This window comes from Gavia stellata, chromosome 4 (genome assembly GCF_030936135.1).
Source record: "Gavia stellata isolate bGavSte3 chromosome 4, bGavSte3.hap2, whole genome shotgun sequence".
NCBI classification, from domain to species: domain Eukaryota; kingdom Metazoa; phylum Chordata; class Aves; order Gaviiformes; family Gaviidae; genus Gavia; species Gavia stellata.
The window spans coordinates 47,600,525-47,628,105 of NC_082597.1; the positions used below are offsets into that span (position 1 = coordinate 47,600,525).

General features: G+C 38.0%; 1 protein-coding gene across 1 annotated transcript; it reads right to left on the reverse strand.

Annotated features, from left to right (window-relative positions):
• Positions 1–1,289: 1,289 nt before the first annotated feature.
• On the reverse strand, positions 1,290–27,536 carry RASSF9 (Ras association domain family member 9). Its single transcript, XM_059817101.1, has 2 exons — positions 27,514–27,536; positions 1,290–2,693 (listed from the first exon to the last, which is right to left on the reverse strand). Exon 2 carries the CDS (start codon positions 2,675–2,677, stop codon positions 1,418–1,420), a length of 1,260 nt encoding a protein of 419 aa, XP_059673084.1. The 5' UTR covers positions 2,678–2,693; positions 27,514–27,536; the 3' UTR covers positions 1,290–1,417.
• Between the last annotated feature and the right edge of the window lie 45 nt (positions 27,537–27,581).

The following is a 27,581-nucleotide window of genomic DNA, read 5'->3' on the forward strand; positions in this document are numbered from 1 at the left end:
CTCCATTCAGTCCATTTAATCAAAAGCATTAAACAGATTGATCTGCAAAATACAAACATGGCAACCCAGAAATTACTCATGCACTCTGTGTTAGCAGAGTCTCCAGCTAAGAGTTAGAAATCTTGGTCGGGAACTGAGGAGAACACCTCAGTTATACACCTTTGTTTTCGATTCACAGCAACGCACCAGAGAAGGATTTGAGATCAACTACATCCTAAGTGAAATCATTTGACTTAACCACATAGTTATAAAATTCTCATGTTTTGCATTCCTTCTTTTCCTGAGGCCCAATATTTAATTAGCTATATAAAGTGGATCAGCTTTATCTGTATCCCAAAGTCCTCACCAAGGAAGTAGGATTTACAGATCCATATCCCTGCTCCAAAATAGCATAAGATAGGTTTTAACAACCTAGCTGCTATGTGAAAGTAGTAACTACCTGGCTATTGGGAAATACTGTCTAGCCAGAGCCAAAAATGTCTGGTTCCTGCCTGTCCCTTCTGTTATGCTTTATTTGGTAGTCATGATCTGAGGAGGCCTAAGACACTGGATCTGACTGGTGAGATAGGCAGGAGAAAGCCTTGCTGAAAATGCCCCTGGGGTTAGGTGTGAGCTTGGGATTTGAGCGTCTTGCACTAGCAGGACGTAGGCAGTTCAGACATGCCCACTAGCAGAAACTATGTGGACTTAAGCATCACTGGGGCAACTACAGGGTAACAGCAGGTAAGTAGAGGTTTTAAGGATCTTAGTTAAACTCTGCTGAAAGAGAATGGAAATTAAAAACCTAGGTGTGTAAGGTAATTTTTAAAATGGGACTTTTTTGAAAACATCATCCTGATAACTCAAAACTAAATTTAAATATACAGCATAAATGCAATTGTATTTTTTTTTTGTCCTACAATATCCTAAAAACTATTTTTTAACAGATTAAATGCTTGATTATATATTCCTTTACAGCAGCTTCATGGCAGGGTAACTCCAGCTGAATAAAGCTAATGTAACAGAGCAGAAAATCAAGCTCGCCGTCTAGTTTGGTCTAATCTCTAATTCACGTTCATAGAAGTTAGAGAGATGCAGAAGTGGACCCAAAGATTAGGGGATATCAAATCTCCAGACTTTTGGTCCAAGCCAGTCAGAATGCTCCTGTTTCACTGAGTATCAATATTACAAGGTCTAAACAGTCTGTCCTGGTTTAGCAAAGTCAACAACCTTGCACCTATTAGCAGTTAACCCATGAGACTGCCCATGCATTTAAGCACAAGTATACTATTAAGCACATAAATAGACAGTGTTTACTTGGCTAAAGTGGTGCCGCAGTTTTAACATCTTGAAGGGCTGAAATCTCAAGACAACAAGGTTTACTAATTCTTATAAATATCCTCTAAAATACTTTTCATAAATGTGTGACTGTTTTCAACTATGTTGACAACAGTACCATGTCCCCTGAAGTTATTTCAGAGTCCTGACTGTGTGTAGAGCTGATTCCAGTGTCAGAGTCTGTATCATTTATGTCCAGATTAGTCACTCTATGAACAAAGTCAGGAACAGCCATGCTGTTACTGGAGATGCCGCTGCCCTTGGATGGCTCTTCATTTGATGGAAGCCTAGTTTCAATGTTGTCTTTCACATGCAGTAAATTAAATTCTTCTGTAAGAAGTTCATATTCTTTTTCCTTCTTTTGAAGCAGTGAGTCCCTGTATGTAAGTTCTTTCTGAATGCAGCTCAAGTATGAATTGATTCTCAGTCCATCTTTCATACTTTTTTCCAGCTCATATTTTACACTTTCCAAATTTGAGTTTTCCAGTTCAGCATTAGCAGCTCCTTCTGTGTGAACATCACCTCCATTATTTTCTGTGCATACACCATGTACCTCTTTTTCAATTTCAGCACACAGCTTCTCTATTAACTGTTTGTGATGTTTCAGTCTCTCTTCAACCTGCAAAATTCCCTCACTTTTGCTCAAATAGTCATGCAACTCTTTTTGATCATCTGGCCTACTCCCTTGCTGCTCCGCTTCACTTGGATTGATCATTAAATAGGAGTCCTGCACATAATTTTCTCCATCATGGGCCACACGATCTAGATGGAATTTCGCTTCACATTTTTCAATTTCCCTATCTAGTTCCTTCATTCTAAGGACTTGTTGATGAATGGTGTGATCTTGAGAAATGATCAGATGAATCAGTGTCTCCATATTATCTCTCTCTTGCTGAACACTATCCTGTTTAAGCTTGGCCAGTTTCCGGAAAGTCTTCCTGACAATTTTCTTTTGCTTGTCTATTGGCAACATCTTCATGTAATTTGCTGGACTGAGCTCCCACTGTTTTTCTACATTTTGTACCACCTTAGCTTCAGCTGTCTTCCACAATGGAAATGAGAGGAAAGCATCTGACTTTACCAACACAAAGTGCAAATTAGCCTGCTCTTCCCCCCAGGCCTTCCAAAGTCTCAGAATCTTTGTCAAGGGAGGAAGTACTCGCTCCGAGCCTCTCCATTTTTCTACAATGCAGTAGTCACTAGGTTTTCCAAAGAGGACCTTTTTCTCTCCAAATGTCGCCTGATGTTCCTCAAGCAGTGCCTGAATCACTTCTGCGCAAGTTGTGCGCTTTGTCAGGCCACATACAATCTTCTCTTCCTGGCAAACCCAAACCACAATCTCTCTTTCATTTGAAGCCATGTCCTTGTTGGGAGACCTGGAAAACAAGAAGACACCAAATATAAATTACATATCAGTGGCACAGACTGTATGAATAACTATAATTCTGACATGACTACCACATTGAAAAATTCCTGTATTATTGTATGAGACAATATACTTGTTTAAATTACATGAAGAAATACCTTTGGATTAAATAACAGAAAAACACACCCATTTCAGCTGCTGCTTTAATATTATTACCAGTCCAGATTAATGTGAATCTCACACAAAATGTCTTTTATCAAATCTAGTTTTTATACACTGTACACATAATAAGCGTGTATTAACAATAAGTGGTAAATTTTGGCAATCTTCATTACATTTCCAAACTGTCCTAGGATAACATAACTTTCAGATCTGCATATCTGTTCTCATCATACAGACATTGTGCAAACATTTGTAAGCTCTTAATATCACCAAGGCTTCTGAAGGGAAGAATCATGCCTTCAAATATGCACTGAACATAGGTGTACTGAGAAAAGACGATTGAAGACCATCTAAGTTAAAAGAACTTGACGATAGGAAAAATCTATAGCTCTTTTGCCACACCTGCACCCACACAAGCACCATGGTTTTCCACTGTGATTTTTCACTAACGAGTCTAAAGAAATTTGTTGCTTTTCCTGAAGTACCAAGTAGCCTGAATTCCAGTGAGTTGTGAGAGAATACCAACTTGCGACAGAACACATGTATAGGTCCATATTTTGTAACCTTTGTAATGATACAGAAATGCCAGAAAATGTAAAAAGTTAGAATTTTTTAAAATTTATTTATGAATTCCAATGAATGTGGTATTAACCTGACATTAGCAGCTGGTACCTCCTTGTACACTGAAATACCTAACTTCAGGTGTCTATGGCTACTGTAGCTGTCTAATCAATACAATCAGTGGAGCCCAGAGAGCGATTCAGTTGACTAAATGTAGAAGTTCACTTTACCCTTAAGTTTGTCCCCATCTGAGTAGCCCTGGACTGCCATGGACCTACATTGGCAGAGGGGTCTTGTGGAACCTGTCCAGGATATTCCAGCCCTCTAGCCTCCACATGCATAATTTGCTGCTTGCCCAGACCTGCTGATTTGGCCTCTTGCCTAAAACGATAAAACAATAAATTCCCCGAGGAAAAAATGCATTTCTTTGGATTTTCTCGTATCACTTCCAGTTCATTTGAATGAATGAGATTTAACCCAGTCTGGCAGAGGAAGCTTGAAAATGAAAATGACAATTCGGACAATATTCTATCTGGGACTATTTATTCGCAGTACTTTTCTAGTCTTTTGAAATGTAGAAGGAATTGACTTTTACTTGGCTTAATTAGGGTTATACCCTATGATAATTAAAGCAAACCAACTTGTTTCTTTTTTCTTAATTGCTACACAACACAAGAGACAAACTGCAATCTAATAAATTGGACTGTGATTGACTCAGCTCTAGGTGCCACTCTGACCAGAAGGCAATAATCCTCAAAAGATGGGAGACTGCAAATGAATACTAATAAAACCTACAAGAATGAGTTTATTAGTATCATCGCACAGGAGAGCTCTGTCCAACTACATTGCTCCAGGTCTTGGAACATCTCTCTGTAAAATTTGTGTTTTGGTAGATTACTCTGAGTAATGACATAATTTTCCCACTTCAATAGCTCCCTCTTACAGGACAGGATTTTACAGTAATTATTTTTTAAAACTGGTGCTCAGAAGATTAATAACGTTTTCACAGACTACTTCTCAAAATAGGAAAGCATATGTCACACAGAAATTGGCAAAATGGCACAAAGAAACAGAAATATTCAAGTCTAAATGGGGGGAAGGGAATGAAAGACAGTAGCATATTAAATGGCATTAATGTTAAGTATGTCACACGCTAAAAAGTCAGTATCTGTAAGCTTTTTTAGGTTTACAGCATACAGGATTCTATAGAAATATTTTTGTCTGTTGACAGATTGATAGTTAAATGAAACTTACATAAATAGACAATTGCAACATAAGTCAGTTGTGACTGTCAAATAACTCAGTATTTGTTTTACACTACAGATATAAAAAGAAAAAACAGATAAACTACAGTTACATTATGTTAAGCATAAAATTATGCAAAATGGATTATCAAAAATACAGTATCTCAAATAATGTTCACTACTGATACAGAAATAATTGACCTAGAAATAAAAGTATATTACCAGTCATTGAATTTCAACTTATAAAAGTACTGAAAGAAAAATAAAAATTAAATAGGCATAAAAGCATAAGAAATATTAGATTGGGACTTTAAGGCAGTAAATTAAGACCACATTTTCCTGTAGTTTTTTGTAATCAATAAACACATTTCAGGGAATACCTGTTATCTCAGTCTTTTAGCATTCTTCTGAGAGTCTTACGCAATTTGTTTGCACATTGAAACTCTTCTTATTTTTTTCTCATTCTTGTTTTTGGTTGATTGCCATATTGTCTCCTAGTTAATATTTTTAGTGTGTAACAGATTACATGAGTTAAGCAGAAGCTTACTATCTCTTTTCCTCCTGGCCCCTTTAAAGCTTTCCTATGAAGACAGTTTCTCTCTGTGGTATTAGTAAATCTTCAGATAAATTTGAAAACCCCACAGATACCCCACAGTATTAGTGTACTGATAAATACTTTTGCTATACCCATTTTTTACATGGACCTCCCACTGACTTCAGCAGGGGTTAAGTAAGCTTCTGATGGAAATAAATACATTATTTATTGTATAGCAATCTCTATAGGATCTCTGCAAACAGTAGAGATATAAAATAACTTTTTTAAATTACTGTTTTTAGTAATTTTCTAGCTGTTTATCACCCCCTGTTATTTTCTCAGTTACAATGCACCTGTCTACCCAGACTTTACATTGAGCTTTTTAGAGAAGGATTTTTCTTTACCTTGTCTATAGTGTATTTAACATACTGAAGTCCAAAACTAGTAGTAGCACGGCAAGAATGGATAATGTATGCACATGCAGGTACACAAAGAACTCAAGTAGCTTATACATTAAAATATATACATATATATTATATAAGTGTATGTATAGCATATGTAACACACACCTTGTAATTATATCGTCACCTTTTACAGAAAAGAAGAAAAAAAAGTAATTCTGAACATCGCTGTAATTCTTGGATCAAAACAGAACTGTAAAGTCTTTCATTATTTTTTTCCATGCTTTTGTCAACTTATATTGTCTTCATTTTTATTCAGTAGCCTCACTAAATTTTTAATCTTTCTTTTTAATAAAAAAAAGAATTAGCAAGTCATTTATAATCTTACAGTGCCATGGAATTCTAATATAATCTAAAAAATCAAAAGTGTTCTTTATTATCTTCCACTATAAAATAGTAAACAGATGGGGCCTACCACGGACCTTTTAAGTAAAATTTATTGTATAATTCTTTAATCATAGTTAATTCAGGTAGTGCCAAACAAAAATGAAGCTTCAGTGTGTCAATCACAGCATAACAATTATTGAAGACTTGCATTCAGTATACTGGAAACCATCCTCCATTAAGCTGTACTTTCCTCATAGAAAGTGGAGAGCAGATTCTGCATATAGAAAGTGGAATTCATCTCACTTGGGCATCTGGAAGTTAAGATTTCAGTACAAATTCACCATCAAAGTTCCTCCTTGTCATAGGAGGAGAGTGGACCTCCAAGGAGAAAGTCACCACAGCCTAAACTGTCCATGATCATTGGGATGAATCCTCAAATGAAGCTATTTCTCTCTTTCATTAATTACAAGAAACCTATGTGGCCACCTTCAACTAAATAGTTCATTTTCAGGTAGCTAAATACAGGTGAGAGTAATCCAATCAGATTCTGGTTTATCATTTGAAAGAAACGTAACAGGAATGGTTCAGACAGCAGTAGATTTAATAAAGATAACTAAACACGGGACCTAATACTATGACTTCATAGCTTAGTTTAGATGCTGATTATTCCATTTGCTGTTCAATTTATTACTGTCATTTATAAGGAAATACATGAGGTCATTTCAATAGTAAGAAAGATGTAATCCAATTTGTAACTCCTCATCTTGAATAAATGTTAGTCATTGACAGTGATTTTTTTCCCCGATATGTAATACTAAAAATAAAAATATTCAGCAACAAGATCTGCCTTCACATGGTCATTTTAATGAAGAGGCAAGCTTCTTATGTTTACTGATCCCTTGGCCTTGATGTCTTGCAGTTTTGTAAAGAAAGCAAAAGAACTGTCATTTCTTAATAACATATCATTTAATGAGTCTCTAATAGCTAAGGTGTTTAAATGTTTAAATGTTCCAGTTTAAATGTTTGACTTTCTTGAAAAAATATTTCAGTAGTAACTTATTCAAAACTAGCTAGGCAACTTCATTTTTCCAAACGTTCATAGCTGTTGCTGTGAACAGGCTTTAAAGCTTTCAGTTCTAGCTTGAATTCTATTTCTTTGAATTGATCACTGAAATGTTCTATTTATTTATCTATGATTTTAAAGCCTTGATGTTAATGAGAACATGCAGATCTATCTTTTTTTGCAAAGTCACCTGTTGCTCAGGAACAGATGAGAATTTAAGCTTAAGAATGGTCAAAAGTACATTTCCAGTATCTCTTGTTTGTTTTGATTGCTAGTTTTATGCCTTCTACTCTTTGCTTCTCTTCATGATGACCCAAAAACAACATTCTAATCACATTATAGACCTCACACAAAGGCTTGATTGTGTCAGCACAAGATGATTGTTGTGTGTCAGATATACACTTCATTGATTTATTATGCAGGCCTAGGGGAAGAAAGGTAATACATTCCAGCAATGTATAGACAAAACAAAAACATGTACTTTATGTTGCACAGAGTCAAAATATGAGATACCTTAAATGCTGGAAACAGCACTTTTGATATTCACTATCTTGAAGGGATGTCCAGCACAAAAACATACATATCAAACACAAAAGTCTTTGCCTTCCTGAAAATTTTAACATTCTTCCTAAATACGCAACATATAGTTTTACAACCAATCATGCCAATCAAATAAAGGGATCCCCCTACTTTTTAGAATTTCATCTATATGTCTACAAGATGCTCCTTTTTCCTCAATGATTTCAGCAAACATTCTGTTGGGACTAGATCGCTTACATATCGTATTGTTAGCAGATTAATACAGTGTTTCTGAAATATCATTAAAAGGCATTAAAAGAATATTTTGTCTCTGTTGAGAAAAAAAAAAACACACACAGATAAGACTCTTCTCTCCCTTCACTGTAATAAATTCTTTGTAGACTTTCACAGAAAAATAAAATGGAATTCCATTCTTAACATTCCTGTATTTCTTGATGTCCTGTTCCCAAGGAACTAATCAAACTAGGTAACTCAAAAATACCTAGATAATTGCTAGAAATTTCACAGCCACGACATTTTTGTGAACCCCTTGCTACCACTATTGTTTAATGCTCTACTAATTTTAAGTCAGCATGACCAGCTGAACCAATTTTAAGTCAACATGGCCATGAAAGTTTTTGTGTTAAGAAAGGGATTAAAAACTTGAGATTATGTTCATGATCAAAAATGTTATTAATTGACTCCTCCCAGTCATTGAAATAATTTATACAGAATAAAAAATCTGCAGGTGAAAATGAATGGCACACAAAGCAATACATTAATCCTTTGCTTGAAAATGTATACAACTTAATAATTTATAAATTTGACATCAAAGAGTTTATGCTGGAAAGCCATTTGTGTGAAATAGCTTAGTCATTTTTTGACCAATTTATTGGGGAAATCATGCTTTATATTCTTAATTTTCAGAGGTGGAAGAGCTTTTATTATGTATGAATTAAACTACAGTTAATCAGATGTCATAAAGCCGTATCTGTTAGAGAGTACAAATGTTTGTGGGCTGGAATATTCTTGTACTTCTCAGGGTAGTAACGTCACCTTTTATTCTTTCATCATTGCATCTTCAAATGGCACATAATCTGTAATTAATTATTCTTTATGTCAGAAGGATTGCTTCTAGTATTATGCTAGCAGATGATGTAACTAATTTATCCAGTTTTAGTGTAGAAAATTAATCAAATTTTGTACTTTTGAGATATTTTCTTCTCTTCATCTATTTTTTTTATTTTTAATGCTGTGCTTGCATAAATACATTTCAGCATACATAAGACCCAGAAAGCCACACAAAACAACTATCATTTGCAATGCAAGAAAAGCAACAGAACAGTAATTTATAAAAGGCCTCCTATTGACAGCATAAACCCTCTCAGTAGAGCATCTGAACGTACAGTCTAATCTGCAGCAAATCAGATGATAATTGTGGTTTATGATTGACCGGCTGCTGTGATGGGTTCCTCAGCTGACCAGAGCTCTCAGGTAGGTATGCTGGTGTCATGACCTTCCTAGTGTAAGACCAAAGTGCTTCTAAACTTCTAAGAAACAAACACCTACATTATGTCAAGATACCACCCAGAACAATTCACTTCTTCAATGAAGAAACCAAAAGCAACTAAGTGACAGAACAGGAAAGAAAAGGCTTAAGAGACAAACCTCCTGCTGCCTACTGCATCCTTGCAGAGAAGTCCTTCCTAGAGCTTCAGTGTCTGCTATCTCAGTGCTTTCCTGGAATCCACTAAGAAACATGAAACTTTCAGGCAGACCCAGGCAGGGTCTGTGCTCCCCACACCTCTCAGCAGGCTCTCCCTTTCTCAAACTGCACACTCCCGGCTCCTCACCAAGGCCTTCTGTGCCTCGTCTGCTACCTGCCATGCTGCACCGTGGGGAACAATCTCCCAGCCAAGCATGCTCATTTGCTGAGCCACTTGCTCTCTTCTGAAAACTGTGTAACACAATGGCATAAAGCATCCTGGGAAAACAAGAGACATCTGCCACAAAAGCATTCAGTAATCCGTTGTTTTCAAGGGGATGGCAAGCAAATCTGCCCCCTTGGATTCTGGCAAGTATGTATTTGTGCTATGGTCTTCTCTTTGTTCTGTACCCATACATGTTTCCTTCACGTGGAAGGGCCCAGAGAACACATGCCTTGTTTAGGCACTTGCTAATACCCCTGTTATCTCTGTGTCTCAGATCCGAGCCATAACTACCTATCAAAAAAATTCGATGGCCTTTAATTATATTTACTTGCTGGAAATAAGGTGAGGCAAATATTACAGGGATACCTACTTGACACAAACAACCTGCATTTGTAGGATAGTACACATGCTCCATGTCATTTGAGAGCTTCTGATAGCAGTGATATTTACATGTCAGGGTAGATAAAGACTAATTAGTTTATCAGTCACCACATTCCATTTAGAATTTATACTGTAACATTGCTTTTATTATTTATTTTTCAAAATCTCAACATGCTACCATATAGATATATATATAAATAAAAGCATATATGAGACGTTGGAAGATTGTTCTGAAAGGAAAGATCAAAACATATTCTGACTCTGTGGGATTTTTATCTGTGAAATTTGCAAAAAAGTAAAGCTATTCGTGCCATGTGTTGCAGCGTTCGTTTGGAAGAATCTCTAACTTAATTCGATCCAAACGGAATTTTGACAGTGAGTTTAAACATTAAAGCTATAAAGAATACACAGCCCGTATGAAAGCTGAGGTCAGAAGTATTTCAACCTTTCAGGCACAAACGAATCCTATTAAAAGTTCACACTAAGTTTATTCAGACTATCCACATTTAATCCACCTTTTTTCTCCACTTTCTGTCACCTTCTGTAAAGTTATTCAGAAAGCAATAAAGGCCAGATCTTATACTTAGTATGCCTCCTGCCTAAGTAGATTACATGCTTCTGAGTTTCCTAAGGGCAGCAATGAGGAAGTATCTTTTCTCTCACCACCCACTGAAGCTGGAATTACTCCAAAGCCTCAGGGTTCAAGACAGCCTATTAACTAACTGCATTCCCATTCCCCTTCACCTATGCCTAAAAAACAGTACTAATGGAGGCACAGTTAATATCCATACCATGTAGGAGATAGAAATTCCGTACATGACATGTCAGAAACTTGGTCCTTCCCTTCTGCATCACACAAAAGTGAGGGCAATGTCTACCTAAAAAGTATCATGGTAAGGCAGGACTGGTACTTTAACTACAATAAGAACAAAACCCCTCAATATAGATAATCAGAGTAGTCCCAATACTGCAGGAAGACTTGGAAAGAACACCACAGAACTTGTGAAAACAAAATAATTCTTTCAAAAGATATAGCTTAAATTTCTCTCTACCATCTGTTTTTGTACCCATTGAATGTTGTTCTATGATAAAGCTTCCTCCTTTACAGAAATGTACATAGGCGTTTATTAAAAATAAAAGAAAATTAGGCATCTAGATATTCATGTGACATTCTTCAAACATATCCAAACTACTGTGTATATGTGTGTTCTAATTGAAGTATTTCAGATATTTGAAACAAGAAAACAATTTCAACAAAGTCTATTTTTACTATGTACAACACATTTCTCCTGGTGTATGTTCCTTTTATAATTCCTTTTTAAATGCATAAATTTTTAACTCAGCAAGATTCCCATACTGTCAGGAAGCCTTTATGAAACATTTTAATTAGCAACAGCTGTTGAAAATTATGTCCTATATCAATTATCATTTGTGCACTTAAAACTAGAACTAGTTCCTTAATGCCTTCTGCAAAGGAATGCCATCACCTTAGTTAGCTACTGTAGAAAATTGCATACATTATAATCCAGCAATGACATATGGTGAAAATTTCTGTCCACCCAATCATTTTACATTGTATTAGTGCTCTATGACAAATTTCAGTTAAATAATTTTGAATTGGAATGGGATAGTACTATTCTGTCATAGAATAAGTAACTTGAAGGGTATGACGGTTTTCAAAAAATAATTCTGTAAGATAATTATTTTATTGCAAATAAGTCATGCACACCAGAGTTCTTGCTGACTTAAAATGTGAGACTTCAGTAAAAATCCCATGGGAAATCGTGTGCTTCATTCTAATAACTGTACTGCTTGGACACAGGTGCCTGAACAGGGACCAATATTTAAGAAAAATTAAAAGGGAAAAAAACCTTGACACTGCTTAAAACAGATATAAAAGAAATACAAGCAGCCAACTAGAAGAATCAAAAGGGCTGACAGTAATAATTCTATCATCTGATAAGTAGATGGACAGCAGAGTTTATACTAGGTAGAAAATAAGCCAAGAAATTTCACCAACTCAGAATGTTGCACTAACAGAAAGAAATAAAAGACCGTGTAAGAGGAATTATACACTTTGCGCACTAGATAAGAGTGATAGTTTTGGCAGATCCTGCCAAATAATGACACAATCCTCTGTCATTGCTCCAGTGGCAGATACTGTTTTGCAAAATCTCATTTGCAAAGTTCAAGTGGAGATTTTCAGCAGAGGTGATCAAAAGGTTACTAAGTCCTCCCCTTTGCTTCTTAACTCTGCCTTATACCATGTTTACACTCCCAACCACTTAACCTACAGGCAAGTGCAAAGGCTGCAGTCTCCATTCAGATGAAGACTGCATCTGCCCCTGCCCTTTTCTCCTGTCTTACCTCTGAAATTATTCCTCTCCCCCTCAGGGTACACATTCTCTATAAATTCCATCTACGCTTTAAATCTGGCTTCCTGTCAGACAAATCATCATTTCTCCACTGTATGTTCAGAGTCATAAGGTTGGTAAGTGGATATTAGTTAAAAAAAAGTTTGGAATTGCAATGAGTAACATCAGCAAGTGTGCTGTGTACACAAAATGCCGTGACAGGTAACATGTTCATTGTATCAGGTCTGTATTTGTGGTGGCCTGACACAGTGGAGGTTTGAGAACAGAGGAGAGCTGGTTGTCACCAAAATATTTTCCAAGATGAGCAACAATAACAGTAACAATTTGCTTTACTGGGAAAACATGCTTTGATGTGTATATTGCAACTGCTACTGAGGAAGCAGCTGTGATACAGGAATGGAAGATCCAGGAAAAACTCCAGAGCCAAAACAAACACTGACATATTCAGTGGTAATAATTCTTTAGACCATGATGGAGAGAAGGGGAAGACGGGCATTTTCAAATTCCTCAGTGTCAGTAAGCAACATGCAAAGTTTAGGAATATCAATATAGCAAATGCTACATCTTGATTTTGGGCAGTGGGTAGTTCTCACTAGTGCACTAATGAAGATGCCACTGGTATTTTTTATCTACCACAGGAATTTTGCTACATTGCAAAAATATAATTCTCTACATTGTTCCAGTGTCTATCTAAGTGTCTACGCATATTTAACACTGATTAAACTATACAAGCTTTATGGGGATCATATTAATAACGTACAGAATGTGTCTAAAATTCCATCATTTTCAATAATACAGAGGAAGCAGAATAATTTATAGCTCATTTAGAACACAGGCTTCTAAATGACAAAGTCAGAGATGCTATTACAGGTAACAGAAATTTAGTTTATCTAACTTCTCCCGTTAGAATTTTTATTACTTTAGAAGCACCCTGGTTGTTTATGAGCTTTTGACATCAAAGCAGTGCGGGGAATTCCAAGCTTTGAAAGCACAGTTTTTGTTGTTGTCGGCATTCCATGAAATTAAGTTCAGTTTTTGTTGAAAGGCAAACATATACTATTTCCCTCTCCTGGGTTTATTGAAATCTTGCCCAGTGAAGAAATAAACACAAAGCACTCTGAGGTTGGATCTGGACTGCCAAAACACGAACAAAGCACACTATACAGACACCAGTGTTAATAAGGTAAGTTGAATAAAGGAACAAGATAAAGACAAGGAAATAATAAGATTTTGTGCCACCTTTCCAATACTCCCTGGGCTAAAGGAGGCTGGGATGGTTACCTTCTTACGAACCCTTATACACAGTGCATGGCTCAAACAGCTCAGTATACTTCTCTGCTCCTGGTGGCACCCTGTGAGGCACATGCTAGCCTCATGCACGATGAAAGGAAAGAAAGTCCAGATGGACTTGGTTTCTTTTCATCAATCCTCAGGCTGAACTCAGGCTCAGCAAAGCATCCCTTCTTTTCCTTATAGTATTTTCCTGATGGCTACCTACTGTAACTACTTCTATAGCTGCTCTAGCAGCAGCCTGTGGTGAATTTCAGAGTTTAGACACTGTACTTTGTGATTCAGAAAAATGAACGTTGCATTGTAGCAATCAGTATTTTTATCTTTTGTTTTTTAAACACCCCAACAATCCCCAGACACATCCCCAAAATACACAAAAATTATTTACAAGATTACTACCTTAGGAAAGTAATTATCCTAAATACTATTTTTACTACTAAATCTAGTCTTACAGGTTAGCAATTGTACGACTTAAAATATCATAAAGTAATTTAGGCAATCTGACATCTACCTGACATTCCCATCTCCTTGCTTGTGCCAGCTCTGCTAGTTTAACCAAAGGGTTTCCAGCTTGATAAACTGGCAGCAAGCTAACCCAGAAAACAAAAAAGGGAAAAAAAAGGAAAGGAAAAAAAGAAAAGGGGCAGGGGCGAATTCTTTGTTTTGTACTGCTTCTTTGTACTGCTCCCTGAGTTGGGTTCTATGGTGTCAGGTGGGAATACTACCAGTGCAAAGGAAATGGCGGAGAGTGGCGAGGAGCCTGGAAAGGGGGCTTAGGACTGCCCTTTGTGCAACAGCAAGCCTTTAGAGCTGTTCAGCCATCTCATTAAACATCACCCTTTCTTAACTTTTTGACATCTAATGATTTTTCAAAATAGCTTTTTTTGTATATCATAAAACCTACTTTGAGTATCTCTTTACTGTTTTCCAGGAGTGAGAAAGGCAGGATGGGCTTTAATTTTCTTCTGTATTTATTGCAATAAATTTTGCAGAGAGTCAACCACCCCACTTTGAAATTATACTGTATGAACTTTCCCATTTCATTTGCTTTTATTAAATTATATTGAAGTTGTCACCTCAAAAGGGGTACTATCAAGACCTCATTTACAATATTTTTTTTTTCCAAATTTCTCCCTTGAACTTTCAGAAAGATAATTCAGTGACAAATGTGTTCCATTACTTACAGTATTTGAATATTTGAAGAGCTGAAAGGAAAAAAAGATGAGAAGATGAAGTGGACTCTTATTTAAATCTTCACCCTAAAGAGCTAAATTGAGTACTAGGTACATAATTATGCTAACAAGAAGAGTGGACATAAATTTTAAAAAAAGAAACCTGAAGCATTTTAGCATCCATTGACAATCTGAGAGATTTGTGCAGCTTGTGCTTTCAAGTAATTTTCTAAAATTGCTTATCAATGAATGCTTCAATATGTAGTTAGTCAGACACAGGCTGATGTGATCTCTGAAATATCACCACATCCTCTCTGAAAAAGCTACTGAACAAATGAAATAAATTGTTAACCTTACCAACTGTGCTCTGCCCTAGCAATGGATATGCTAAAGAGGGCACCGGAGCTTGCAAAACTGGTTGTAGCCAGCTAAGCAGCAGAGATAAGGAAGGCAAGAAGGAATTGCTGTCTGGAAGCAAGGGTAATGCTGGATCATAAAGATCAAGACTAATGGGAAATTCACTGGATTAATATAAAGAAGAAAGCCTAGGCAAGAGACATACCGGGAACGGTGTCCAGTAGCACACACACACAATTTTTAGCTGTGAGAAGATGAAGGAAGCTGACTGCAGAGGAAAGACATTCCATGATTCAGATGAAAAGCCATGTGGATCCTAAAATATTTGAACGACCATGACTTAAGCCCAAAACCTGTTCTAGAACAGAGATAATGAGCACAGATAATGAATTTCTACCTGGGGCCACCTGAAGAGGCTCATAGCCGTATCAGTTGTCCATCACAACCCTCCCACTGGAGCTGAGCTGCTTGTCTGACCCCCAAACCACATGAGTCATGATGAATTAGACCATAATATAAAAGCCTTTGTTAAACCATCTAAGATAATCCACCTGAATGTGACTGAACAGTTGAGGAAGAAATCATTCAAAAATTTGATGCAGCTGAAAAGATGGTAACCCCGGCAAAGGATTTGTGATGAACAGTGAGAGCAGGTGTGGGCCAAAAACCTGCAGTGAGCACAGCTGAACCCAAATGAGGTCAGGTGTCTGTGGCCAAAGACCGAGGCAGGCCCAAGAAATAATGGGGCTAGTTTTGTGAGATGCATCTATGGCAGGACAGTGATTATCCCAAGGCTGTGGCACCAGAAAAACACTGCAAGCTATTTGTTGTCTTTAGTTCACAGAAAGTCAGACTGAGTCAACATTCAAATTAATCTGATGTTTCTTTATTTCACATATCCAAATGTCTTTGCAGGTGGGGATCCTTTCAACATACGAGCAATTCAGATGACTTCATAGCTCAGGGAGGATAAAAAGGCAGTTTACTTCTAACAAGGCACATCATAAGCTGAATGGATACTACAGTGACAACTGAATGAAGTCATTCTTCCTTCTGCCATGCAAAAGACTCTGTCATGTTTGGAGAAATACACATATTTTGCATTCTTCCATGATATGTTCACGTTCTGTTTGTCACTTCTGACTTTTAAAGAACCCTTGTATGTACCCAGTTTTGTAATATGTAGATGCATATGTATGCAATCTACAGAAGTGGCTATTTCTGCACATATTGTTTATATACATGATGATTTGGGGTTTGTAATATATTTCATTGTACATTAGATGTAGATGATACAGGTTAGATCTACAATAAGATATATGATAGTATATCTTATGTGCTACATAAATGCATTAGATGATCATATACAACACAAACTGTCATATATGCATTTATACACTGAATATGTGCCTACTATGCACAAATGCTTTAGCAGAAAGAAATATGCTTAAGGTGTAGTCAAGCACTCAAAAATCTTAAGTATTGGTGTTGAAGTTTTCCATGCTACTTATTTCAACAAAAATGAAGTTGATTCAGCATACCCATAGCAAGGTACGTTCTCTCCCTTACATCGGACCCCTGCCTTACTTGAATACATACAAGAGACAATACTCAGTTTTGCCAGAGCCACAGAAGGTACTGAGGCATTGCAGACATTGAGTGTTACAACTTTCAGGTGTCTTCCCCATTGCCAAAATTCATAATTCCCTCTTGGACACCTAAACTTCCACAAAAGTGCCACGGAAGAGTTCAACTCCTAACAACGGGACTTGCTGACACCAGCAAATTCAGCAGGAACTGACCTAAAGTAGTCAGAAACATGAACAAAAGGGCAGGACTTCGGTAATGTTAGACTACATTCAGACGTTCACTGCATAAAAAAATGCACCATTAATAAGGACAGCAACCAAAAGCCTGATCCCCTTCTCCCACTGAAGCCTTTAACATGAATCCTTGTCTTTCTCTGGGTTACTGTTACTCATACAAGCCAGCACAAAATAGAACAGCTTCAACAGGAAATACTGAGAATTTCAGTTTAGAATAGCTTGACAGGACCTTCCTGACAAATTCATGTTGAGGACATCAGGGCGGGCATCTCACAGGGTTGTTGTGGCTACTGGGGAGCCTGGCTGCACTTTGTTTGTTGTTGCACATGCTCTGAACAGGGCTGTTAGATGGGACCTCATAATTGAAAAAGCTGAAAGACTGCCTTTTTCTTAATTTTGTTAAGGTGGGAGGGAGGCATATAACCGCAGGGTTTTCAGGACCGGTGTAAGACATGATGGGAGTATAGGTGGCTGGGGAGTGCTGCCAGTCAAAATGTTACTACCTCAGGATTTAATCATAATTTTGTGAACATCAGAAGTTCTTAAAGCTTGTCTTAGGTGACTACAATGGCATTTAGGTACCGAAGTCTTCTTCATAAATCTAGCCCTTATTACTTACATTTGTTCAGTATGTGTTCATTTTATATATTCTCTCTTATGTATGGTACTACACTTTATAGAAGACACATTTTTTAATTTAATCTTTTGCTATATGCCTTTTATCATCAGATATTCAATTGCTTCACAATTGAATTTATCTCCACATACTCTTATAGGGAGAGAACTCCTTTTACAAAACAAAGCTCAAAAATATTTAGGCCAAAGCTATTTACTCGTTTAAGTTCCCACTCTGGCTAACTGAATTGATACCTGCAGAGATGTCCAAAGCAGGACATCCATAAACTTCTTTTGCTCAGCCCTTGTGCAAAACAGATTACAGGACATCAAATTAGCAAATGAGGAACATGCAGTGAGTAACCACTTTGGTAAACTGTGGTTTATGTGACTTGCCCAACATCACGTAGGAATTCTGTGGCAAGGGCAGAGAAGACATCCCTGCTATTAGGATGGTTTTCCCTTAATCATACATTATCCACCTGTAATTCACCTCTCCATTCACTATTCCCTTTTTAATTTCTAAAATGAATGGTACAAAAGATGTTTAATTAGGTGCTCTACAAAGTCTGAGCATGCTCCACGAAGACCTTCCCTTTGAAAGTGATTGGGGTGGAGCTCATGTCATCTACCTTAAGCTATTTAAAATGTAGATGTGTAGTCAAAGATAATTTTCCGACCTTCCTCTGTAATCAGTGGCGTAAGATAGGCACCTCCAAAAGGGTGACTAATCCCATACTGAAAGCCTGTCTAAGGCTGAATGAATTGCCCTCTGGAAGTGTTTAGATGTATCCATTAACTACAAAGAGTACTTAGATGACTAGATACTTAAATTTTCAATGGCTCAAGGTGAGTAAGATGAAGCTTGACTTTTGTGTTTTACCGTGTACCTGAATCTTATGAACAGTATACGTGTCAGTAAAAGTAAGTACTGTGACCATCCACAACTGCAGTTCCAAAAATAACTCAGATCTTCGTCTGACACATGTAGTGGCCTTCATGGGGAAACAAACATGATTAGTTATCTACCTAGACCAGAAGTACCAGAAGTCTGGGAAAGTGCAGTAAAGTCAATACCAATCTTAAATTTTTGTTAGAAAACTGGATTTGTACAGAGATTTTCTGTATAGGATACTAACAACAAAGTGGCCCTGAGAGATACAGGCAATAATCAAGTTAAACAAGTATGCTTAGTACCTTAGCAATCAGTACAGAGGAAGTCTGTCAACAGGTAATGTCCAAGTAAAACAACAGTTTGGAACATCAATTTACCAATTATGAAGCCAACAGAAACAAAAGCAACTGAAAATCGGCATACGATCCCGCATTTATAAATATAATTAAGCCACTCTTTGATTAGTGAGCAGAATCTACTAACTTCCTGTGACAAATGAGGCATACTTTATGTCATCAAAACAGTGCCCCCACTGTTGCTCTGAAAAATTTTGTAGTTTAAAAGTGCTTTTGCAGTGGAAACTACCCTCTGTAGAAATAATCCTTTTGAATTTGGAGGAGGTTGGGGAAAGCAAAAAGTAAGGTGTTCCACATGGATGAAGGAATCTATTAACAGAGCAAATTGCAGGTTCAAGACCCAAGGGCAGACTCTCTTAAAAATTAGTAGTCTTCACTCAACTACATTATTCCACTGAGGTCATGCATCCTTACAAGTTAAAGTAAGGCAAACATGTTTATATCTGACCAAAACAGAACTTGGTCTAATAGATTATTGCATTTTTATGAACCTGATTTATTCCCCAAACATGAAAATGTTATGCTTTTGCATATTTATTTTAAGCTTTGTTAGTTTTGTATTATTAAAAGGAGGACAAAATAAGTATCTTCTGCTTTTCAAGACAGCTGATTATATTTTCCGTTATGATGGGAAATTCATAACTCAGAATTCTTTACATTAATGAATGAGAACAGATGGGGTGGAGAATAAAGAAAGCAAATTAATCAGACTGACAATTTTGACCCTCAAAACAGACAAACTATATTTATGTATTTCATTCACAGCAAATACCTACCCTCTGTGTAAATATATTTTCCTCCTATCATTACTCTGCAGCTGACTAATGGGTGTGAAAAAAACCCAAATAACCCCAACCCAGGAAAACAGAGGTTTACATCACCTCCAAGATTACAACATAAGAAATAAGATGGTAGCCTGGCTTCTTCTAATGCTAATGCTCAAAAAATGTATGTATGTCTAGCAACCATCTAAACTACAAATGAAATGACAGAGGCAAACATGTACTCAGGCAGACAGGAGTGAGAGTGAAACAGAAAAAAGTTGGTGAGAGAAAAACACATCTTTAAATAAAGTGCATTTGAGAGGTGTGCCAAACTTGCACTGGAAAATTTTCTTTCAAGTTTAGTGTCTTTTATTCCTCTCCAAGTGATATCAGGTCTTAGGTTTCATAGCACTAAAAATATATTTACATGAAAACTTTATTATCATTACCAGTGAAAACCTTCCTTTCTGATTTTTGGTTTCAAAAGTTAACTTCCTTTCCTTATGTTCACCTCACAAAACCACCTCAAAATCTGTTAAGGTACACATGGCATTTTTGATTTATTTCCCTTTCTGTGATGTTACAACCCTCCTCACAAGCCATTTTTAATATTATGAAAAATTTTAGACCATTAACAATTCCTCAGTGAATCACGTGAAATCAAACCTAAACAATCTGCAGTGTATTCTCATTTCTCTGCGTGGCAGCCAGCTCTAGTGGACTGTACAAGAATTAGAAACAAGGAGCTCCCAGATTACATTCATACCTCTCCCACTAACTGGCTTTCACACTCTGCACTTCTACAGATTTTGCACTGTCTAGTCATGCCCAACTTACTTTCCTTTTGCAAATATTACCACCCAAATTACAGCTGAGGAAAACTAAGTGTGCTTATCTGTTGTCTGAGGTCACAAACAAGTTGGTATCGTTATCACTATTACAACATGTGTTGTAACACATGTGTTGTAACACCTTAAATGCATTTCTGGATAGGTCGAGGCAGGAAAAGGAGACTAGTGGGTGCCCATTTGAGGCAAGTTCCAGAAAGGTGCTCAAAATTTTTCTTTTGGACAAGGGTCTCCAAAAAAATGCAACTTCCAAAATCACTAATTAGTTCTCATGTTTTATATTTATGTTTAATACATACATATGAGAAATGTTTTATGAAAAATTCTGAGTTTTATTGCAAGAATTTTGCAGGTCCATGGAAAGTTTTCAACCCTGGAAGGTAAAATAGCATCACCAGAATTTGCTTGAAAACTATACTGCACTCAGCAGTTCTAAGTATTTTTTTCTAATGCGAGCCATAGGCATGGAACAGTTGATTAAAAAAAAGTCCAGACACAAACTGATCTCATAGAAATTTTCAGAGAACTCTGCACGACATTTGTCTGTAATATAGTACCTTATCTACCTGCAAATTGCACTGAACTGTATTTGTTTAGTACCTACATTCTGTAGAGGATGGTTCTAGCCTTTGTTACACAAATAAATTTAATCATCTGTTTTCCCCTCTAATTTAATTTGGTTGGTCACTCTTTCTTTCTGTTCATCCTGAAACAATTTGACTCTTATCTGTTGTGTCTTGTGTGATACTTGGGAAATTGCTAGCACAGTAACACTGCAGAAGACGACAGAAAGTCACCATCTTGAGAGTATCATAACACATGAGAGAAACAATAGAAGTGACAATAACAGTTCAGCTACCATTGCACATGACTGGGTACCAACATGTCCAATATTCAGTTCTAGGCTTCACTTAGTGTGTGGTCTTAAACAAAAAATTCATCTTGCATCATCCTTTCTGTCACCATTAATAAGGATTTATCTACATACTAAATATAGAAGTTAGACAAACTAATTAAGGCTTGTACAGCATCTGTGATGTTAATGCTTGCAAATAATAATATTTAAGATCATAATTTAAAGTTGTTATTATTCGTCATATAAAACAAACAAAACAAAAAAGTAAGATTTTCTGAGTTTAAGTGTATACCTTTGCAGGTCAATCAAGAGATACTATGCTGTGATTATCACTGACTTTTAATAAAGTTATTAAATTTTTTTAAAAATCCCCATCTCTGAAAACTTAGCTCTCTCTACTGAAATTATTACACGTTTAGCAACATGTCTGACTCTTTTCTTTGCATGCAAAATGCTAATTTTTCATCAGCACTGACCAGCAAGATTTTTCTTCTGTATTACTAAAAACGTGTTTGTCTGAAGTGTATCTTCTCAGCCTGACTCTACACTATACTAGTGTTTCAGATTAGCTTCAACTTAACCTAAGTAATGCTCTTTCCTTAGATGGTGTAGTATTACACACATCTATTACTCATTTTATTTACTCCTTTGGAATGAAATTGCTGTCTGCCCTCCTCGAATAGTAGATAATTAACTCTTTAGAAATAAGGTTAGTGTTTTGCTAGACGAAAAGCTCTTCCTGAAAGTGAAGTGAACAAATATGTACAAAGATTATTAGAAAATGTATGCAACCATTTTGACCTCTGAGACAACACTGACAAGCCAGGCCAGAAAATAAATTAATATGTATGAACTCTGGCTCAGAAAGGAACTTCTTCTTTGATAGTTCACTAATACATCTCATGCTCAAGGAAAAGGAAAAAAAAAAAGGAGAATAATGTCTTCCACCGTTACCAAACAAGCACCATCTTTTCAATCTAAAAATTTAACACAGTTAACACCACTGATTCTAAAGAAGCTTTTACCCACCCTCTCCAACATACATACCACATGCCTGGTTGTCTTCAATCAAAAAGCAACTTTATAGCTTCATATAGACTTTTCTCCGGGTATGCTCATCCAAGAGGAGAAGTATTAGACATCTCACATGATCCCATGAGACTTACAGTGTGGGTCATACACAGTTCATTCAGATAAGCAGCTGATCTCCAAGAACCTTTCCAGTCCAAACCTAAATGCTGAGTATTTTCAGTTTTGCTTCACCAAGGCTTAAAATGTACAGCAGTGTACTCAACCATAGAGCAGTAGAAATGTTCAGAGTAATACGCAAATAACTGTGCTAACTAGGTACGATGAGAAACTACTGGAGGGAGGGAGGAAGGGAGGGAACATGGTAATGCTAGGTCAGTATCAGATAGATGAGAAGTCTTTAATCTAATTCATTAACCTGTGCTTATAATATAAAACCTGAGAGAACAATGGAATGTTTGTCTGACTGGGGAAGGGCCTCTGACTGTCAGGACAGGAAGAACTCCCTCTGTATGTATATGAATGAATGGATATATATGGTCTTTCTTTCCACCTGTGAACCAGAGATGACGTGATTAAAGAGAGGCAGACATAAAGAGTAGGCAGAGTAGATCTTTGCCTCCTACACAGAAACACTATTCTAACTGTTGTGGCACTGAGGCATTGGCAGTAAAAGATGGAAAAAACAGGAAGGAAAAGCAAAAGCAATAAATAAATTTAAATAATAACAGATTTGTAACACAACTGTTTCATCATCAAACAGTACTGTGGGCTCAGATATGTTGTATGTCAACAGAGCATACAAATGGTTGTGGTAAACTTAGGACCAGTATGAATTACACTGGCAAAAAATATTTCCTAAGCTATTTGTGCCGAACAGGACAGCCCTACAGCATCAAGGACAACTATGTGAAGAAGACAGATTCTCTGTACCCTCTCCCTTTCAAACGGCTACTTCCCTGCCTACAACTTACATGGAACAATAGAGCTTCAACAAGTTTGGGTAAGGTTTACGCGAAACACCCAAGGAAGTGGCCTCAGTGAAAGAGAAATAACAATGGAGTCAGCTTTCTTGGGGTGAGATCACTGGGCAGATAAGACAATGGTAGATCCAGATATCCTTGAGATGGTGGGTAACATCTGAAGTATTTAAATGAACCTAAAGACCCATTCTCAGAAGTGACCAAATATAGCACCCAAGAACAGAGAAGTCCTAATCCTACAGAAAATCAATGGGGCATAGATTCATGCTCTACTTAGCAACCAGGAAATCATATACACTGTGAAACCCTGGTATATAAACACTGCAAGTATATATGCTTTCTATTTATTGCTTATATTTGGATAGGGAACTGTGCAGGACAATGTGTTAGATCGATACTAGACCTTATCGGCAAAGAACTCAATGCCCTTTCTGTTACTCCGTCTTGAGCTCAGCATTTCCTCACATCACCACGCTTCACAGAATCACAGAATGATAGGGGTTGGAAGGGACCTCTGCAGATCATCTAGTCCAAACCCCCTGCCAGAGCAGGTTCACCTAGAGCAGATTGCACAGGAATGTGTCCAGGTGAGTTTTGAGTATCTCCAGAGAAGGAGACTCCACAACCTCTCTGGGCAGCTTGTGCCAGTGCTCTTGCCACCCTCAAAGTAAAGAAGTGCCTCCTCATGTTCAGATGGAACTTCCTGTGATGAAGTTTGTGCCCGTTACCTCTCGTCCTGTCACTGGGCACCCCTGAAAAAAGACTGGCCCCATCCTCCTGGCACCCACCCCTTAAGTATTTATCAGCATTAATAAGATCCCCCCCTCAGTCTTCTCTCCTCCAGACTAAAAAGACCAAGTCCCTCAGCCTTTCCTCATAAGAAAGATGTTCCAGTCCCCTAATCATACTTCTGAAGTACGATGTCAGCTGAGCATTCCTCACACTCCCAGAGAATTGCATCTTTAAGAGATTTGCATGAAAATAAATCCCCTTGAATTTATTCACATTACAGACGCTTAGTCCTGCAGGAAACTGCCCCTTTTCCTTTATTGCCTTAGAGGGTACAGCCTGTCCCTGCTGAGCACATTTGGATTTGTAGGTGGGTGGGGCATGGCCTTGCTACCTTTTGGATGCATTGTTCTCCAAGGGACACATTGACAAGCACATACACGCTCTGGGGACTATGATTATTTCTGGATGTCACAGGAGATCAAAGAATAGTTGAAAAACTCCACATAACTCTTGAAAAAGATATCAAGATATCACTCATTCTCCTTCTGGCCAAGAAAAATACATTGGGGCCACATTCCTAGCGGCTGTTCCTCTGAAATCAAATCAGGGATTACAGTGATCTACTGGTTACCTATGCCTTGTGCTTTCTCTCTGCATGAACAAGATTTCAGCAGCCCCAGAGAGTAATACCAACTGAGGATCTTTCAAATACTAGAAGCAGTTCAGCGCAGGTTTTGTCTTCCTGACGTTTAATCTCTGTTTGTTTCTGTAAAGGCTCGTGGCATCACAGCCAACATCTCCCACTTCTTTTTCAAATACCTCATACACACAGATACAGTCAGAGTAACCTCTTTGTTTAAACTCTGAGGTCTTAGGAGTAGAGACTGACATTTTCTGGTCTGGATGTGAAGAATCTACTATGAAACAGGGCCCTGATCTGGGACCTCTGGGCAATGCTGCAAGACAAGCACTAATTACAGACGTGTCATCTTCTTATCTGAGCAAATGACTATAACGCCTTCATTTTCCTCCTGGCTCTTCTTCCAACTACCTTTGTTGCCTTGACTTAGCTTTATGTCCTCCTCCTGTAAACATAGATTTTATTCCTCATTTGCTTATCTTATAACTCTCAGGAGTTACATTTCCATGTAGTTAATGGTCATTAAATACTTTCAGTGACAAAGCAAAGTGGAAAGACAGGAGAGTGCTTGCTCCTCCTGTACTCGACCTTTACTCAATAGTTTTTGTTACAAGAACTGAGTTCCCCAAAGAGAAGCACTAGATCTAATTAAAAAAGCAGCAGATTAAACATATACGTATATGTATGTCCCTTTTTGGTCCCTCTTTACAAGTAGGCAAACTAAGACAAGGTACTGAGCCACAAGTTCTGACTCCCCAACTACTGTTCTAAACACAGTCAAGGATTTCAAGCTCACTTGACTTCCTTGGCAAGGTTTTAAATGAGATCACAAAGACACAATTATAATGAAAAAAGAATTATTACATAGCTCTTCAATCATAGTACAAGACCCTTTTACTAACTACATAGGCAAAGTTTAATTCTCAAAATTCAGTATCGCTAGCTAACGTTAAATATGCAGAAATTTAAATATTTGAATAGATAATAACACGTCTTAAGAATTACGTAGTTTGCTTTGTTCTTGACACACACACACACCCCCCCCCCCCCCATTTCTGCGGTCACAAGACTTTCAGCCCCTTCTTATTTCCACAACGTCTCTCTGCCATTAAAGGCATTAATATCTTTTTTTGGGGCGGATGGGAGGTGTGAAATGAGAAGAAAGTGCTAGATGTTCACAGTAATGGTTCCTTTGGTATTTTAATTTTTATTGGCTATTTAAAGCTTTGGATTATGACTTTCTTTTCCTGAGGAATAAAATGTCACATCAGCAAACACATTGAGATTGATGCAATTAGTATGAAGATATTTTAAACATCCAAAAGAGAAGCAGTTTGACTGTTGAATGGAGTGGAACTGTGCTTTGTGATTTAACACAATTATTTAGGTAATTGATGGCAGTAGCAAAACTTCTGTTTTAATAGTAATAAATGTACAGCTCTATGTAAAAGCTGTTTAATGTAAAAGTTCATGTCCACCTTTCCAGATCTGCGCATAAAATGGCCACGAGAAGTACATCGAAGTTTTTCTGTTTCCAGACACATTAGCAAAATACAGTTTAATCAGTAACCTATAGTATTAATAATTCTAAAATAGTACCCTATTTTTTAAACCTTGACTGTTACAGTCTTTCTGATTTATATTTCATCTAATACGCTACGTTCCCAACAAATACAATCGCCCCAGAATAACTTCCAGTGTATCGAATGGGAAAACCAAAAGCCAAACCTGGAAAAAAATCAGGACATTTTTACACAACTTTTTAGGGTCCACTTATATTCCTTCTGGAAAAGATTTTCCCCTGCATACCCTTAAATATGATCTAAATTTCAGTGGTGAGCACCAGTCAAAGCGGGGAAGAGATTACAAGTGATTTTTGAGTTTCTCGCTGAGCCAAAATTTCAGTGATCTGTTTCTGTTCAGTCTTAAGATAGATGGGTTCGGCCACTGTAAATTCCAAGCAAATTTACTCCACTCCAAGCACATTTACTCTTAAAAAATCTTGTGCCATCCTAGCACTTAGAACGATTACATAACTCTTTTTCTTCTTTTTAGAGTTGGTGCGCATGGCATGTGGAAACACGCACAACGTGAGGGGCAAAGTCCCCATAAAGAAACTTCGCAGGAGCCAACCCAGGGACCACAGCTGTCACCCTGAACCTTTTTTTCTAGGCAAAAAAACATAGGCAGTCAAGTCCAGCTCAGACTAAACGCTAACCACAAAAAAGCATCCCCCCTGCCCACGCTGGAAGATCGATGCTCTCCTACCTCCCAGGCTTATAGCCCGCGGACGAGTTAAGGGACGGGGTAGATCCTAAGGGGCTGCAGGCTGCGGCTCTCCCTCCCAGGCAGACGGGGGGAAAGCGGAGGGCGAGGGGCCCGGAGCCCGGCCCGGCCCGCCGCAGCCCTCCCCTGAGAAACTCGGGAGTTTCTTCCCAGAGCGGGTGAGGGCCTCCAGGTCCCCGCCGGCCGTCGGCACTTGCCGCCGCGGGCAGGACCCGCAGGCCGGGGCCGCCAGCCGTTCCTCCCAGCCCCGGCCGAGTCTCACCTTGTTAACGCGGGGGACTTCCAGTGTTCGCCTTGGTTTGGACGGGGGAGGTTCAAAGTCAGGAAGAGCTACCTTCCCCTCACTGAAAATATTGCCGAGGAGTCAAAAGAGCCAGAGCGAAGAGGGGAGAGACAGGTCCAGAGGGAGGGAGGGAGGGGGGAGCAGCGCCCCTTCCCTCCGCACACGCCGACCCGCTCCCTCCGGCCCGACTCCCACTCGCAGGTGAGCCCCGGAGTTACAGCTCCCGGGAGCGGCACGGGTCCAGAGCAACACATCCTTCCCCCAGAACCAAAAAAAGAGTCGAAAAGAAATCCATCCCATATCGCCCTCCCTTTCCCTCCACGCACCCACGCGCTTTACCTGTTTTTATGCCGGGTTTTTAATAAATTCCTTCCAAAGGGAGCCATGATCCCAGCGGCAGAAGCATA

Bases quoted from the DNA above. Each gene is read 5' to 3' on its own strand.
- RASSF9 (XM_059817101.1), bottom strand. From the start codon at position 2,677: ATGGCTTCAAATGAAAGAGAGATTGTGGTTTGGGTTTGCCAGGAAGAG.